At 33.2% G+C, this 17,500-nt stretch overlaps 1 protein-coding gene across 1 annotated transcript in view; it reads left to right on the top strand.

The window, feature by feature from the left end:
• The window catches only part of LOC135194928 (nephrin-like), a gene marked incomplete in the record, with an annotated part of 312,621 nt that overhangs the window by 110,132 nt on the left and 184,989 nt on the right, over positions 1-17,500 (top strand). Inside the window, 1 exon segment of the mRNA XM_064221132.1 lies at positions 2,902-3,092. Coding sequence (XP_064077202.1) covers positions 2,902-3,092 — 191 coding nt within the window.

Below are 17,500 nucleotides of genomic sequence, written 5' to 3'. Positions count from 1 at the left end.
TAATAATAATAATAACCTCATATACACAAAAATAGTCGAACGATTGGTGCTCTATGTGAATATTGTTCATCTTTTGAATAATAATAATAATAATAATAATAATAATAATAATAATAATTAGATGGAAATAACATCTCTCCTACATGTAGGAAGTGCAATACGAAAAATGAAACCATAAACCACATAGCAAGCGAATGTCCGGCACTTGCACAGAACCAGTACAAAAAGAGGCATGATTCAGTGGCAAAAGCCCTCCACTGGAGCCTGTGCAAGAAACATCAGCTACCTTGCAGTAATAAGTGGTACGAGCACCAACCTGGAGTGATAGAAAATCGATCAGGCAAAGATCCTCTGGGACTATGGTATCAGAACAAATAGGGTGATACGTGCAAATATCCCAGGCGTGACGTTGATTGACAAAGTCAAGAAGAAAGTATCACTCATTGATGTCGCAATACCATGGGCCACCAGAGTTGAAGAGAAAGAAAGGGAAAAAATGGATAAGTATCAAGACCTGAAAATAGAAATAAGAAGGATATGGGATATGCCAGCGGAAATTGTACCCATAATCATGGGAACACTAGGCACGATCCCAATATCTCTGAAAAAAAAATTATAATAATAAAATCACACAAACAGTCAAACGAGTGGGATTGTTGTATAGAATTGGGTTCATCCTCTGAGTAAAAATAATAATAATAATAATAATGATATATACACGAACTGTCGAACAATATACGACCCCCCTCCCCCCTACTGTTCAGACAACGAGTGGGATTGTTGTATAGAAATTGGGTTCATCTTCTTAGTAATAACAATAATAATAATAATTATAATAATAATACACACCAACTGTCGACCAATATATGCCCCTCCCCCCTCACTGTTCAGACATAACAGTCCAACTTCCTAACCGTAACAAACTTCGGGAATTATTATTATCTGAATTCGGATCTCCTCTCCAAGAAACATAATTCCAGCCGTATCTCCTCTTAGTAAGAATTCGTGCTAGGCTAGTACGCTCCTCTTTCTATTATGTGTGGAGAGAGAGGACGAGTGTCTCCAGTTTCTTCAAGTGACTAACCATTGTCGAGATTCAGTTCGTTTCGTGTCTTTTTTACTTATCATTTTTATTATTATTTTTTTTTTTTTTTTTTTAAGCCTTCAAGAGGTTTTTATTTATCTCGTTTATGTTTGTTGGTCTTTTTTTTTATTAAGTTTCGTGTCTTTTTTTCTTTCTTTTTTCCTGAAAAAGGTTTTTCTGCTCATCTGATTTTTGTTTGTTGGTCCCTTTATCAAGTTTCGTGTATTTTTCTCTCTTTCCCTTTTCCCGAAAAAGGTTTGATTTCAATTATCTGTTATCAATTTGCTGTTCCCTTTATCAGGTTTCGTGTCTTTTTGTGTCTTTCTCTTTTTCTCAGAAAGGTTTTTCTAATTATCTGATATCTGCTTCTTGTTCCTTTTATCATGTTTCGTGTCTTTCTGTTTTTCCCTTTCAAAAAGTTTTTTTTTTAATTATATGATGTTGCTTGTTGGTCTCTATCATGTTTCGTGTCTATTTCTATCTTTCCCTTTTTCTCAAAACGGTTTTTATAATTTTTTTTTAAAGTTCTGTGTGTTAACTGTTGTGGGTCTGATTTGAATGATTTTGTATCGTGTCTCTTGAGTTGTTTACAGTTTAAAGAGAAGACTGTTGGGTTTGAGTTGTTACAGTTTAAAGAGAAGACTGTTGGGTTTGAGTTGTTTACAGTTTAAAGAGAAGACTGTTGGGTTTGAATTGTTTACAGTTTAAAGATAACATTACTGGGTTTGAGTTGTTTACAGTTTAAAGAGAAGACTGTTGGGTTTGAGTTGTTTACAGTTTAAAGAGAAGACTGTTGGGTTTGAGTTGTTTACAGTTTAATGAGAACATTATTGGGGTTGAGGTGTTTACAATTCAAAGAGAAGACTGTTGGGTTTGAATTATTTAGAGTTTAATGAGAACATTATTGGGGTTGAGTTGTGTATAATTCAAAGAGAAGATTGTTGGGTTTAATTCGAGAGTTGGTGTTTGTCTGTTGAATTATTTACAGTTCAAATTGTGTGTGTGTGTTTCTTTTATTTTACTCTGATATTAAAGGTGGTATACCAGATTATGATAGATTATACACCACCTATTGAAAATACTTTATTCAGATTTACTATATTATGTATTTAAGTTAGATTTACACTTGGTATTAAATATATACCAGATTCTGATAGCTCTTTACACCAACAAAATTATAAATACTTTATTAAAATTTCATATATTTTGCAACCAGTTTATTTAGATTATTTTTGTTTTTACTCTGATGTTGAAAATATGCCAGATTATGAGAGCTCTTATACGCCAACACTTTTTAAAATACCTTATTTAAAATACCTTATTTTAAAATACCTTATTTTAAAATTGATTATTGTGCGTCGGAAACGAAGATAAATCTGGAGCAAAAAAAGAGAAGTGCTGAAAATAAAATGAAATTTATCATGAAAACTGGAGAAGATAACATTATATAAGACCACACCATTTTAAGACCACTGCATTTATATTTAAAATCTTAAGAAACGAAGATAAATATGGAGAGAAAAAAAGAGAAAAATGCTGAAAATAAAATAAAATTTATCATGTGAAAACTGTAGAGGATAATATTGGATAAGACCACACCATTTTCGTTTAAAATACGAAGAAGAAATAATATATAGAAAGAGAGAAAAAAAGAAAATAGTAAAAAATCTCTATGTCACTTTGAAGAGACCTCTCATCTCAGAAATTCTCATTACGTCCTCGTTGTCATTTTTTTTGTATTTCTCATCCACGTCTTCTCTCTCTCTCTCTCCCCCCCCCCCCCTTCCCCCCGCTCCCCATCCCCCGTCCATCTGCAGCGTCCTCCCGAAGAACTCATCTAAGCCTCCAGGTGGTGGTGCCGCCGGAGGAACCCGTGCTAAGGGTCGGAGGTCAACGCGTCACTGACAGCGTACTAGGGCCACTTCAGGAAGGAAGTCCCTTGGCCATCACCTGCAGCGTGGCCGGGGGCGTTCCGCCCCCTTCTCTCGTCTGGATGAGGCATAAAAAGGTTAGTAGGAGAAGGAGGTGGAGGAGAAGGAGGAGTATGAGTGAAAGAATGGACTTGTTTATATATGTTTTTGATGGTTGATAAGTAAATACCAACAATGTTATTTTTTAATTATGTCATTACTATTCATGTTCTTTTTTCTTTCTTTTTTATAAGGAGGGATAATTGACTTATTTGTCTCTGTTTTTTGTCAGTTTTGTAAGTAAGTACCACAGGATTTTTTTTTAATTATGCAAGTAAATTCTAATGGATATTTTTGATGAGGGAAAGAATGGACTTGTTTGTCTTTTTTTTTTTGTCAGTTTGTAAGTAAATACCAAAGGTATTTATTTTGATTATGTAAGTGAACTCTAATGGATTTTTTTATGAGGAAAAGAATTGCCTGTTTTGTGTCAGTTGGTAAGTAAATATGAAAGGTTTTTTGAAAATTATGTAATTATATTCTAGTAGTTTTTTATGAGGAAGAATTTACTTGTTTGTGTTTTTTGTCAGTTTGTAAGTAAATACCAAAGGTGTTTTTTTTTTATTATTATGTAAGTAAATTCTATTGGATTTTTTTTTTATATAAGGGAAAGAATTTACTTGTCTATGTTTGTTGTCAGTTTAGTAAGTAAATACCAAAGGTATTTTTTTCAACTATGTAAGTAAATTCTAATGGGTTTTTGTTTTTGAAGGGAAGAATTTACTCGTTTATGTTTTTTGTCTGTTTGTAAGTAAATACCAAAGGATTTATTTTTAAATTATGAAAGTAAATTCTAATGGATATTTTTGGTGAGGGAAAGAATTGACTTATTTGTCTGTTTTTTTTTGTAATATTATAAGCAAATATCAAAAGTATCATTTAAATTTATTTAAGTAAACTCAAATGGATTTTTTTTATGTTTTTTTGTTAGTTTGTAAGTAAATACCAAAAGTATTTTTTTAATTATGTAGGTAAATTCTAATGTGATATATTTGTTAAGGGAAAGAATTTACTTGTCTGTTTTTCTCTGTTTGTAAGTAAATACCAAAGGTGTTTTTTTTATTATGTAAGTAATTTCTAATGGAATTTTTTGATGAGGGAAGAAATTTTCTTCTGTGTTTTTGTCAGTTTGTAAGTAAATATCAAAGGCGTTTTATTTTTTGATGAGGGAAAGAATTTACTTGTCTGCGTTTTTGTCAATTTGTAAGTAAATACCAAAGGTGTTTTTTTTATTTTAGCGCAGAATGACCTAACTTAAGTATATCTTAGTTTAACCAGACCACTGAGCTGATTAACAGCTATCCTAGAGCTGGCTCGAAGGATTAGATATTTTTACGTGGCTAGGAACCAATTGGTTACCTTGCAACGGGACATACAACTTATTGTGATATCCGAGCCACATTGTATCGAGAAATGAATTTCTAATCACCAGATATAAATTCCTCTTATTCCTACCGAATCGGTAGGATAACAAGCAGCCCACTCGTCCAACGAGGAACTTGGCGTTTGGTCTAAATTGTATATATATTCCACCCCAAAACGAATTAACAGCAGGTGAAGGAAAGACTGGTTGAAAATTTATTGGTGCATCAGTTTCTTTGAATAATCCGGTTCTCCCGAAGTCGTATACGAAAATATTCTGTACCTTTCAAGGCTTCTGCTTTCACTTTCATAGCTTGCAAGCACGGCCTGGTTTTTTCAGCGAATTGCATAGTTGAGAAGGTCAGAACGCATTGATTATTGAAAATGACAGAGCCCCAACCTCTTTGTCGTCGGACATTTGGAAACATCTCTGGACGAGACGTTTTTTGTTCAGACCGACGTGAAACACTTCCTCTACTTCAATGTTTAATTTAATTTGGAAAAATAGTAAGGAAATGGGTTTGATTAAGGACATTTTCACGGCTCAACAGCAGCAGCAGCCCCAATATGCAGTAAACTATTTACTTTAAGCGAAAACCAGACGAGAAATAATGCATGGAAACTAGAACTGAAGAGATACAACACATCCCATTGTGGGAACTTCTTTACATACAAGATATGTGACACGTGGAATAAACTGCCACCAGAAGTTGTAAACAACAACAGTGTGGAAGAGCTTAAAAGAAAGCTAGACAAAATCATTATGAGGACACTGTGAATGCACAGTAAAATCCTCTTAGGATGGACTAACAAGTCTTTGAGACATCCTAATCCTTGTTAACTCCTTGTAACTTTTCCAGAATTCCAGAGGTTCCAGAGGTTCCAGAATTTCCAGAGGTTCTTTATTCCTCACACTGCTGGACTGAGGAACAGGCTTCCTACTGCTGGAGATGCCGTGCAATTGGACCTTCAAAATTTAAGTGAAGATGCAGTGCATGACTAACCTTAGGCAATTCCACTTGTTATTTTAATTTGCTGAAATGTTTATATAGTTATTTTATTCATTCGTTGGGTTATTTTTCCTTCGAATGAACACCGTATTCTTTGGAAGCTTGGATTTCGAGTCAGTTGGCCCCCCTGTGGTAGGTTTGTTTCATAGGTTAATAATAATAATAATAATAATAATAATAATAATAATAATAATAATAATAGTTTTGAATATTATGGCTGCTTCAATACTCAATGCTTACGGCCCTCAGAGAAGCCCTCCTCCCTAATAATCATAGTTATTATTTTTTGGTTTTTTAATTGTAGATTCAATGTGCTTGTGGATTTTCTTGTTATTTCTTAAGACATGTTCGATTTAACAACACTATATATATATATATATATATATATATATATATATATATATATATATATATATAGCTATATATATTATATATAATAATATGTGTAGGGAGGTTGTTTATAACGAAATATAACCAAATAGCTCTATCTGTTAAATGGTTAAGTTCAAAAAATGTAAAATAGTATGTATAAAATAATTTTTTATCAATGATATAACGCATAAAATAAAGGAAATTATTATTATACGTTAAAATACATTTTAAACGGAGAGTGACAGGGAAGAATTTTAGAGAAATGGTCAATTTTAGATTGAATGACGTAAGATAAAAACAAATTTCAAATAAGGCAATAGAGCATAACCTAAAAAATATATAATTCCTTAAAGCACATTTTAAACGGAGGCTCAGGAAGAATTTTAAAGAAATGGTCAATAACATAAAAATATATTTTTCAAATAAGCAAATTACCCTTCTTGAAGTAATATACAACGTCGACAGCTTTGTATTAATTGAACGGTCTGCCAGTTTTATTCGATAAAAAAAAAACCAGGAAAGAGAAACTGAAACAGTGAAATAAAAGTCAAGCAGTTTTCTCTACGAGGCCAACTTTTTGTCAGAGAGAAGAGCAGCCACGCCCTTCAAGACTGCTTGAGAAACATTGTAAAGATGTCGTAAAGTCAAGGTTAAACTTGACGTTTAACTTGAAGTTACACAGCTCCTCTCTCTCCGTGATGACTCTTCGATATTTGTTTAGTAATAGGTTAATTTATTTTTTTTTATCTCTAATTGATCTCGTTCTGTATTTTCTGGATGATGATGGTAATAATTAATAATAATAATATAATAATAATAATAAATAATAATAATAATAATATAATAATAATTTATGAACATCGTATTCTTTGGAAGCTTGAATTTTAGTCAATGGCCCCTTTGGTGGGACTGTTCCATATGAATAGAGTTCGTCTTCTGGATAATAATAATAATAATAATAATAATAATAATAATAATAATAATAATAATAATAATAATAATAATAATAATAACATGCAGAGACTCAAGGCGATACTCAAGTCAAAACTCAACGCAGGAAATATGATAAAAGCCATAAACACATGGGCAGTGCCAGTAATAGATACAGCGCAGGAATAGTGGAATGGACGAAGGCAGAACTCTCCGCACCATAGATCAGAAAACCAGGAAACATATGACAATACACAAAGCACTACACCCAAGAGCAAATACGGACAGACTATACATAACACGAAAGGAAGGAGGGAGAGGACTACTAAGTATAGAGGACTGCGTCAACATCGAAAAACAGAGCACTGGGGCAATATCTGAAAACCAGTGAAGACGAGTGGATAAAGAGTGCATGGGAAGAAGGACTAATTAAAGTAGAGGGCGAAGACCCAGAAATATACAGAGGCAGGAGAAGACAGACCGAACAGAGGACTGGCACCAACAAACCAATGCACGGACAATACATGAGACAGACTAAAGAACTAGCCATCGTGACACATGGCAATGGCTACAGAGGGGAGAGCTAAAGAAGGAAACTGAAGGAATGATAACAGCGGCACAAGATCAGGCCCTAAGAACCAGATATGTTCAAAGAACGATAGACGGAAATAAACATATCTCCCATATGTAGGAAGTGCAATACGAAAAATGAAACCATAAACCACATAGCAAGCGAGTGCCCGGCACTTTGCACAGAACCAGTACAAAAAGAGGCCTGATTCAGTGGCAAAAGCCCTCCACTGGAGCCTGTGCAAGAAACATCAGCTACCTTGCTGTAATAAGTGGTACGAGCACCAACCTGAGGGAGTGATAGAAAACGATCAGGCAAAGATCCTCTGGGACTATGGTATCAGAACAGGATAGGTGATACGTGCAAACAGACCAGACGTGACGTTGATTGACAAAGTCAAGAAAGAAAGTATCACTCATTGATGTCGCAATACCTATGGGACACCAGAAGTTGAAGAGAAAGAGAGGGAAAAAATGGATAAGTATGAAGATCTGAAAAATAAATAATAAGAAGGATATGGGATATGCCAGTGGAAATCGTACCCATAATCATAGGAGCACTAGGCACGATCCCAAGATCCCTGAAAAGGAATCTAGAAAAACTAGAGGCTGAAGTAGCTCCAGGACTCATGCAGAAGAGTGTGATCCTAGAAACGGCACACATAGTAAGAAAAGTGATGGACTCCTAAGGAGGCAGGATGCAACCCGGAACCCCTCATACCACCCTATAAATAGCCACCCAGTCGAATTGAGGTACTAGTGATAGAGCAAAAAAAAAAAAAAAAAAAAAAAAAAAAAAAAAAAAAATAATAATAATAATAATAATAATAATAATAATAATAATAATAATAAATAATAATAATAATAATAATAATAATAATAATAAATACCTTCTGCTACTTCATTCGAATGGACACAATATTCTTTGGAAGTTTGAATTTCAAGTCAATGGCCCCTGTAGTGGGATTGTTCCATGTGAATAGGGTTCATCTTCTTCTAATAATAATAATAATGATAATAATAATATTAATAATAGTAATAATAAATACTAATAATACCTTCTGTTACTTCATTCGAATGGACACCATATTCTTAGGATGGTGATGGGATTGTTCCATATGAGTAGAGTTCGTCTCTGAATAATGAAAATGATAATAACAAAAGGTGAATTAATTCAATTTAATAAGAGCAAGCACTTGCAGCTTTTACACCACGACGAAGACACCGTATAATATATCCTTTAATCTCAGGGGTCGTCTACACGCGACTCAAAGTAATGGGTGTCTGTACGCAGTCGCGCCTAATGTCAGGTAGCACGCGATGTGACGATAATTTACAGGAGACTATTTTTTTTATATTTTTGCTTTTAAGACTTCCTCCCTTGCCTTCTGGTTTTTGCTTTTCATTTGGGAAAAAGTAGGTAATGTTTTGTCTCTCGTCTTTAATTTCGAGCTGATGGTAAATATTATGTGGTTATTTTATTTACTTATTCCTTATTTTTTTTAAGAACTGATGATTGATTTTTTTTTTTTTTTTTTTTTTTTTTTTTTTTTTTTTTTTTTTTTTGCATTTCAGAAATTTTGTTGTCACTTGCTAGGTAATTTTTTCATTTGTGAAAGAGTAGGTAATGCGCTTTTTTTTTTCTCTTCATCTCGTCATTCTTTCGAGCTGATAAATATTGTGGAATTATTTTTTTATATTTCATTAATACTAGATGATGGATTGTCTCTGACTTTTGCTTGTTAGAAATCGTCTCGCGTTGGATAATTCTCGCTTATTTTTCATCTGTGAAAAGTAGGTAATGTATTTCTTTTTATCTAATTATTTGTTATGAAATCACGATAAATATCATGTGATTATATTCTTAATTTAATTAAAAACTGACAATGTAGGACGTGTCTTGCGCAGGAGAACGCTTAGTTGTTTGTGAACTAATAATGAAAAACTGAAGTTAGTGAGCAGCATATCATGGGATTCTTGTATTTTCTTTTTATTCCATGAATAACAGATAATATTCTGGTGTTTTTTTGCGTTAAGTAATCGTCTCACGTCGGATAAACGCTTGGTTATTTTATTTCTGTGATACAGAAAAGATCCTTGCAAGCAAAAAAAAAAAAAAAAACGTGTAATTAACTTAATTTTACGTTTCATGAAAAACAGATACTAGATTTTATTATTTTTGAATTTTAGAGATGTCCTCACGTTGTATAAAAGCCTAGGTTTTTCTGTATGGAAAAAATATTCATGCAAGCACAAATAATGGAATAATTGTAATTTTTCATTTCATTAAAACATATTCTTGATTTTCTGTTATTTTTGCGTTTTAGAGATCTCACGTTGTATAAACGCCGGGGTTTTTCTGTATGAAAAATGGTGCTTGCAAGCAAAACATCATGGAATTAACTTCATTTTACATTTCATGAATAACACAGAATAGATTTTCTGTTATTTTTGCATTTTAGAGATGCCCTCACATTGTATAAACGCCCGGGTTTTTCTGTATAAAAAAGGATGCTTGCAAGCAAAAAATCATGAGATTATTGTACTTTTTTCATTTCATGCAAAATAGACAATAACATTTATGCTTCCATTTCAGAAATCTTCTGACATTGTACAAACACTTGGTTATTTCTGTACGTTGAAAAATGAATGATGCTTGCAAGCAAAAAATCATCTTATTATTGTACTTTTTCATTTCATGAAAACCGTGTAATAGAATTACCATGATTTTTGCGTTTTAGTAATCGTCTCACGTTTTATAAAATACTGGATATTTCTGTATAAAGAAATGATGCTTGCAAGCAAGTAAATCATGATATCGTTTTAATTTTTCCATTTCATGGAAAGCAGAGAACAGAATTTACGTTTGAATTTTAGAAATCGTCGCACGTCGTATAAACGCCTGGTTATTTCTGTATAAAAAAACTTTGATGCTTGCAAGCATAATCCCTGGTGACGTCGCAACTGCGCGCGATTATCCGACTAAAATAATCCTCTTTCTTTAATTACGGTTTCCCGAAATAATTGTTATACGCCTGTGCTTTGATTCGACTAGTAAATAAAGGCTTGGATTGCTATTAGCTTACAGCGCTGGGCTTTGTAATTAGCCCTTTGTGTCCTGGGCAAGAATTAGGCCAAAATATTCGGTTAATTATGGTAACTTGGGTTTCATGCGGCTGAACAAACGTTATGCTAATCCGTTCTTTTTTGAGGGAAAATGATACGCCAATGGATTAGGAGGATTTAGGATGAAGTATACAGTGGAACAGTGGAGCAGTTTCCCCCTTCGACAGATTACGGTAATTTAGTCCTGTGTGGAACACTCTCCCTGAGGATGTTCCGAAGTGGGAACCTCTAAAGTCTATTGAATTTTAATTGTTCTTTTGTAAAAATTTTCCTTTTATCTCCTGTTACCTTCTTCGAAATGAACACCTTGATGTTTTGAAGCTTGAATTCCAAGTCAATGGCCCCTTTGGTAGGCTTTGTAATAATAATAATAATAATAATAATAATAATAATAATAATAATAATAATAATAATAATAATCTTTCAAATGATCGCCATATTCGTTGGAAACTCGAATTTCAAGTCAGTGGCCCCTTTGGTGGGTTTTTTTCCATATGAACAAGGTTCATCTTCTGAATAATAATAATATAATAATAATAATAATAATAATAATAATAATAATAATAATAATAATAATAATAATAATAATAATAATCAGTTATTAATGGATTTATCCTTCTTAAACACTTCTGGTGGAGTTGATTAAAGTGTTTTTTAATTTAAGTTAAATTAGACAGTCCGCTACCTGGTCCTGCTATTCGTATTGTTTGTGAATGATCTTGTTGAATTTTTTTTATTCATTTTTTTTCTCAGACTGATCTGCAGCAAATAAATTCATAGTCGGGAATAGTAATTACTGTCGTCACGGAGCGCGTCTGACGTCCATGGTTAATGAGGTTTGATGGTATTTTACTACTGGAGTGACAAGGAAAATTATTTGTGTTTATTTATGGACTCATATATTATATATATATATATATATATATATATATATATATATATATATATATATATATATATATATATATATATATATATAATATACGTATGTGTGAAAACATTATATAAACATATCTATGATTTATTATATGTTTGTGTACGTATGTACATATATATATATATATATATATATATATATATATATATATATATATATATATATATATATATATATATATATATATGAAACATATACATACATACATAGGTATATAATACGTATATACTATTATGATTTGGTATTTACACATGTATCTATATGAAAAAAAAACTCATATGTTCTTTCATATTAAAATATAAATATTTGCCCTTCATGATCTACGCTTTACCATTTAACTATATAACACTTACAACTTATACACTTATAATTCTGCTTTATTTCTGTTTTAATATTTCACATTTGTTTATTTATCCTTTGTAAAGGAACTTTGTCAAATCTCAATCTTCTTCCCCCCCCCCTTCCCCACCCCCCCCCCAGGTCCCCCCCTCGTCCGGTTACCGTCGCCAAGTGAAGGGAGGACAAGAAAATAATGCAAGATCGTAAACATTTACTCTGCCTCGAAACAAGAGCTTTGTTTGAAAAGGTGGTTACACTAACGGAGTCTTCTCTCTCTCTCTCTCTCTTCTCTCTCTCTCTGAACGCTGAGTATTTTGGGGGATTCCAGTGTTCGGACTCGGATGAGAAAAAGTTGTATAAGGAGTTAAATGGTTTGTGTTTCTTACTGCGCTGGTGAATGCTGCAGGGTAGATTCTAACAGAAATATATGCAGACCCTCTCTCTCTCTCTCTCTCTCTCTCTCTATTCTCTCTCTCTCTCTCTCTATATATATATATATATATATAATATAATAGTTTATGATATATATATATATATATATATATATATAGTATATATATAATATAGTATAATATATAACCTATATTGTTTATCTATTTCTTTTCTATAATCTGATCATCTCCTCTCTCCATTTTCTGTCACCTTCTGTTACTTCCTTCAAATGTAACACCTTAATATTCTTTGGAAACTTGAATTCCGAGTCAGACTCCCCTTTGGTGGTCCTGTTCCATATGGACAAGGTTCATCATCACCTTCATAATATAATAATAATAATTATAATAATCATCTTTGTCGTTCGGTAATTCTGAATGAAAATATGTGGGTCGATTGTATTCAGCTGATGGGACGTCTTTTTAGTTTATTTTCCCCTTTCAGTCCATTACGATTCGTTCACATTTTTTTTTTTTTTTTCGATAGAATCCCAGTTGCTTATTTTTTTTTTCTGAGATTTTAATATTTTCCTTCTGTTTTCTGCGTCCTCGTAGTTTTTTAATAAATTATCTTCTATTATCTTCCCTAGAATATCATCACTTACGATCATGTTCGTTTAAAAAAAATAAGGACTAGAATTCAAAATAATTTTCTCTAGAATATCATTACTTACGATGATATCCGTTTTTAAAAAAAATAAGGACTAGAATTCAAAATAATTTTCTCTAGACATCATTACTTACGATAATGTTCGTTTTAAAATATGGACAGAATTCAAAACCGGTTTCCCTAGAATATCATTAATTACGATCATTTTCGTTTTTAAAAAAATAAGGACCGAATTCGAAATAATATTTCCCTAGAATATTTTTACTTACGATGATGTCGGTTTTAAAAAAATAAGGCCAGAATTCAAAATAACTTTCCCTAGAATGTCATTACTTGAGATAATGTTCGTTAAAAAAAATAAGGCCAGAATTCAAAATCATTCGTATATTTTCCGAGAATTCATAAGGAATTTTTCTTGGCAATCCTTTCTATTGAACTTCTATGTGATATTTAGGCCAAGGCCTAAGGTCATTCAGCGCTGAAAATAATATTGAATCAACTGTCATGAGATATTTGAAGGAAAGTAAGATGGAGGAAAGAGAATATGGACGGAGGTACAGTTAAAAGAAATGAAAGGGTTTGCAGATAGGGCCCGAAGTAACGCTGCAAAGAGCGTTTTAAGTAATGCCTACAGCGCACCGTGTGAGGTGCACTGGTGGCACTCACTATATTTCTACAAATGAAATATATTTCATTATTCATTCTGCCTTTGGAATAGTATCGCCAAGGATGACATTCTTATATTAAAAAATGCAAAAGATTGAATTCACTTCCACTTTTTAGTAAAACTAAATTTCTCTGTTACTTTTAATTTTTTTTATATTGGGTGGTGGTGGGTGGGGGCTGTTGTTTCTCAGGAGGATAGCATCTTCGTGCGCTCTCTCTCTCCTCTCTCTCTCTCTCTCTCTCTCTCTCTCTGGAAATGAAATCATCTGGGGTCCTAGAATTTATCCAAGGGTCCTTCCTCTCTCTCTCTCTCTCTCTCTCTCTCTCTCTCTCTCTCTCTCCTCTCTCTCGAGTTCAGAATGGCATCAAATTTCCTGTTCTTCCCTCTTTTATGGTTTCTGCTTCCTTTTTCTTCAAGACCACTTTGATCCCTGGAGAGATTAGAATATTTGCTGAGTCTGGAATGGCCCGCTGTTTTAAAAGGGGCTGTTCTTCTTCTCCCTTCCCTGGAATTCTTGAATTCCTCGTGTGGGTCACTTTTTTTTTTTTTTTTTTTTTTTTTTTTTTTTTTTTTTTTTTTTTGTAATTCCAAAGATTAGAAATGAAAAAGAAAAACTGGAAATGAACTTGAATATGTTGCACTTCAAAGATATCTTGGGTCATTTTTTTTTATTTTTGGATTTCTGAGGCCTGCTGTTGTTTGCTAGTTTTTTTATGTTTTAAAAACATGCAGTTTTTTACGAATAATCGTAAATAAAACGGGTTTGATTATGAACTTGAATTCCTTGAACTTTAAGATATCTGTTGTCATTATTTTTTCGATTTCTGAAGTATGCAAGTGTTTGCTAGTTTTAATCATCAACTTGAATTTCGTGAACTTGAGTTATCTGCTGTTATTATTTTTTTCGATTTCTGAAGTCTGCCATTGTTTGCTAAATTTTTTTATATATATAAAACGGGTTTAATTATGGATAGCATTTTGTGAAACACTGAAGTTAGATTCATATCGATAGGTTTATACTAGTATTCGTAAATACTCGTAAATACCGGTTTAATTTTGGATAACAAATTGTGAAGTTGATGCTAAATTCATATCTGTAGTTGTTTGCTAGTATTCGTAAATACAACCGGTTTTATTATTGATAAAAATTGTTAAATTGATGCTAAATTCATATCTGTAGTTATTTGCTAGTATTCGAAAATAAACCCGGTTTAATTTTGGATAGCAGATGGTGATGAAATACGGGTGTTATATTCATTCCTTTAGTAATTAACGTAGTCCAGAATTACTGTTCATGACCAAATGTATTCATGAAAATATTTATTTTTTGTAAAAAAAAAATTGCAATAGGTAATTCATTATGATTCGCGTAGATAGGAATATACTATTTTGAATATGTTTTTTCTATGCTTGGCATATGGTCATACTATTACTTGATACAAATATTCTTTTTATATTCATACGTGGTATATGGTTATACTATTTTTTCATACAATTACTTTCTTTTTATCGATGTGCTTTTAATTGTTATTTAATTTCTATTATTTTTTTAATTTGGTCTACCACAGTCATCCTATTCGACTGGGTGGTTTTTATAGTGTGTGTGTGGGGGTCCCGATTGCATCCTGCCTCCTTAGGAGTCCATCCCTTTTCTGGCATATCCCATATCCTTCTTATTTCTATTTTCAGATCTTGATACTTATCCATTTTTCCCTTTCTTTCTCTTCAACTCTGGTGTCCCATGGTATTGCGAATCAAAAGTTGATACTTTCTTCTTGATTCTGTCAATCAACGTCACGTCAGGTCTATTTGCACGTATCACCCTATCTGTTCTGATACCATAGTCCCAGAGGATCGTATCACCCTATCTGTTCTGATACCATAGTCCCAGAGGATCTTTGCCTGATCGTTTTCTATCACTCCCTCAGGTTGGTGCTCGTACCACTTATTACTGCAAGGTAGCTAATGTTTCTTGCACAGGCTCCAGTGGAGGGCTTTTGCCACTGAATCTTGCCTCTTTTTGTACTGGTTCTGTGCAAGTGCCGGGCATTATCGCTTGCTATGTGGTTTATGGTTTCATTTTTCGTATTGCACTTCCTACATATGGAGAGATTTTTTATTTTCCGTCTATCGTTCTTTGAACATATCTGGGTTCTTAGGGCCTGATCTTGTTCCGCTGTTATCATTCCTTCGTTTCCTTCTTTAGCTCTCCCCCTCTGTAGCCATTGCCATGTGTCATCGCTGGCTATTCTTTTAGTCTGTCTCATGTATTGTCCGTGCATTTGGTTTGTTGGGCCAATTCCTCTGTTCTGTTGCATTCTCCTGTCTCTGTATATTTGGGGGTGGGTCTTCGCTACTTTATTAGTCCTTTTCTTCCCATGCACTCTTTAGCCACTCGTCTTCACTGGTTTTCAGATATTCAACCAGTGCTCTGTTTTATTATTATTATTTTATTATTATTATTATTATTATTATTATTATTATTATTATTATATTATTATTCAGAAGATGAACCCTATTCATAAGGAACAAGCCCACCACAGTGGCCACTGACTTGAAATAAGAAGTGCAGCGAAATTCAGATAGAAAAGATCTCACTTATCAAATAGAAAAATGAAAAAAATAGATTAATAAATTAACAAGCATGAATCAAAATTAAATTCGCTTTTGTAAGGAAATACATTGTAGTATTAATCCAAAATTCCTAATGGCAAATTGATTGCCTTTTAGATTGGCAAAATAAACAACAGCATATTTCAACCAAATATGGATAAAAGCCTAAGTTGATTTTAAGATCGAGTTCAGGGAATATGTTATCTCTCTCTCTCTCTCTCTCTCTCTCTCTCTCTCTCTGTGTGTGTGTGTGTGTGTGTGTGTGTGTGTGTGTGTGTGTGTGTGATCCATTTCTAGGAATAACTTCTTAAATGATGTTAGCAAAGTTAAGTATTGGTAAATTATTCTCTCTCTCTCTCTCTCTCTCTCTCTCTCTCTCTCTCTCTCTCTCTCTGTAAATTTAGAGTAACTTCCTAGAGAGTTATTAATGATATTATTTGGTGAAATTCTCTCTCTCTCTCTCTCTCTCTCTCATGCAACTTTTATTTGCAAGCACCATTACCACTTTGCAATATTGCCCCTCCGCCTTGGCAGCATTTACAAGAATTTCCTGATAACCAGATCGTCTGGGAATGTGAATGGGAATGGAATTCCAGCTGCCATTTGTCGTTCTTCTCGAACAAATTTTGACGATTCCTAAAGACATAAGAAGGAAAAGGTTCCAAAAAGAGCGATTGCGCTTTATGCAAAATTTATTATATATATATATATATATATATATATATATATATATATATATATATAAATTATATATATATATGTTTGTATGTATAAATATATTGTATTTTACATCTGCCTATATTTTATACGTATATATATATATATATATATATATATATATATATTGTGTGTTTGCGCGTATAATATATATATATATATATATATATATATATATAATATATATATATACACACATAAACTAACAGCCCTTATATACAGACACGTATGCCCGTGTATATCTACCTACCTACACACACACAGACACACACACATCCTGACCCCTCAAGACTTCTTCCGTGAAGTCCTCTCTCTCTCTCTCTCTCTCTCTCTCTCACATCCAAGAAATTAGAAACGGGACGGACCAGATACCGCCTTGAGGAAGTAACAAAAAAAAAAAAAATAAAAAAAAAAAACCGTTAAGCGGAACGGCGTTGGGGGCGCGGCTCGCATTCTGGGAGGGGTGTGTGGGGGCGGTGTATTTATTGTTAGGTGTAGATTTCAGTTAACCACGCGGTATACAATGCAAACGGAGGTCATTCGCTGGGGGCAAATGGCTTTTACCCCGAGACAGCGAAGCCCAACGCTGAATTACTGAATGGTCCCGCGACGTAACTTCCCGTCCTCGGAAAGTTTTGGTGCATCAGAAACAATTCAATAATTCCTTCCCCCGTCTTGTTAAGCGGTTGGCCCCCGACTTTGGAACACGGAAAGAAGAAGAAGAGAAGAAAACAGGGAGAATAAGAAGCAGACAAAAACAAT

This window comes from Macrobrachium nipponense, chromosome 15, assembly GCF_015104395.2.
Source record: "Macrobrachium nipponense isolate FS-2020 chromosome 15, ASM1510439v2, whole genome shotgun sequence".
Classification (NCBI taxonomy): domain Eukaryota; kingdom Metazoa; phylum Arthropoda; class Malacostraca; order Decapoda; family Palaemonidae; genus Macrobrachium; species Macrobrachium nipponense.
The sequence above is the reverse complement of the archived record's forward strand: the minus strand, read 5'-3'. Positions and strand labels throughout refer to the sequence as shown.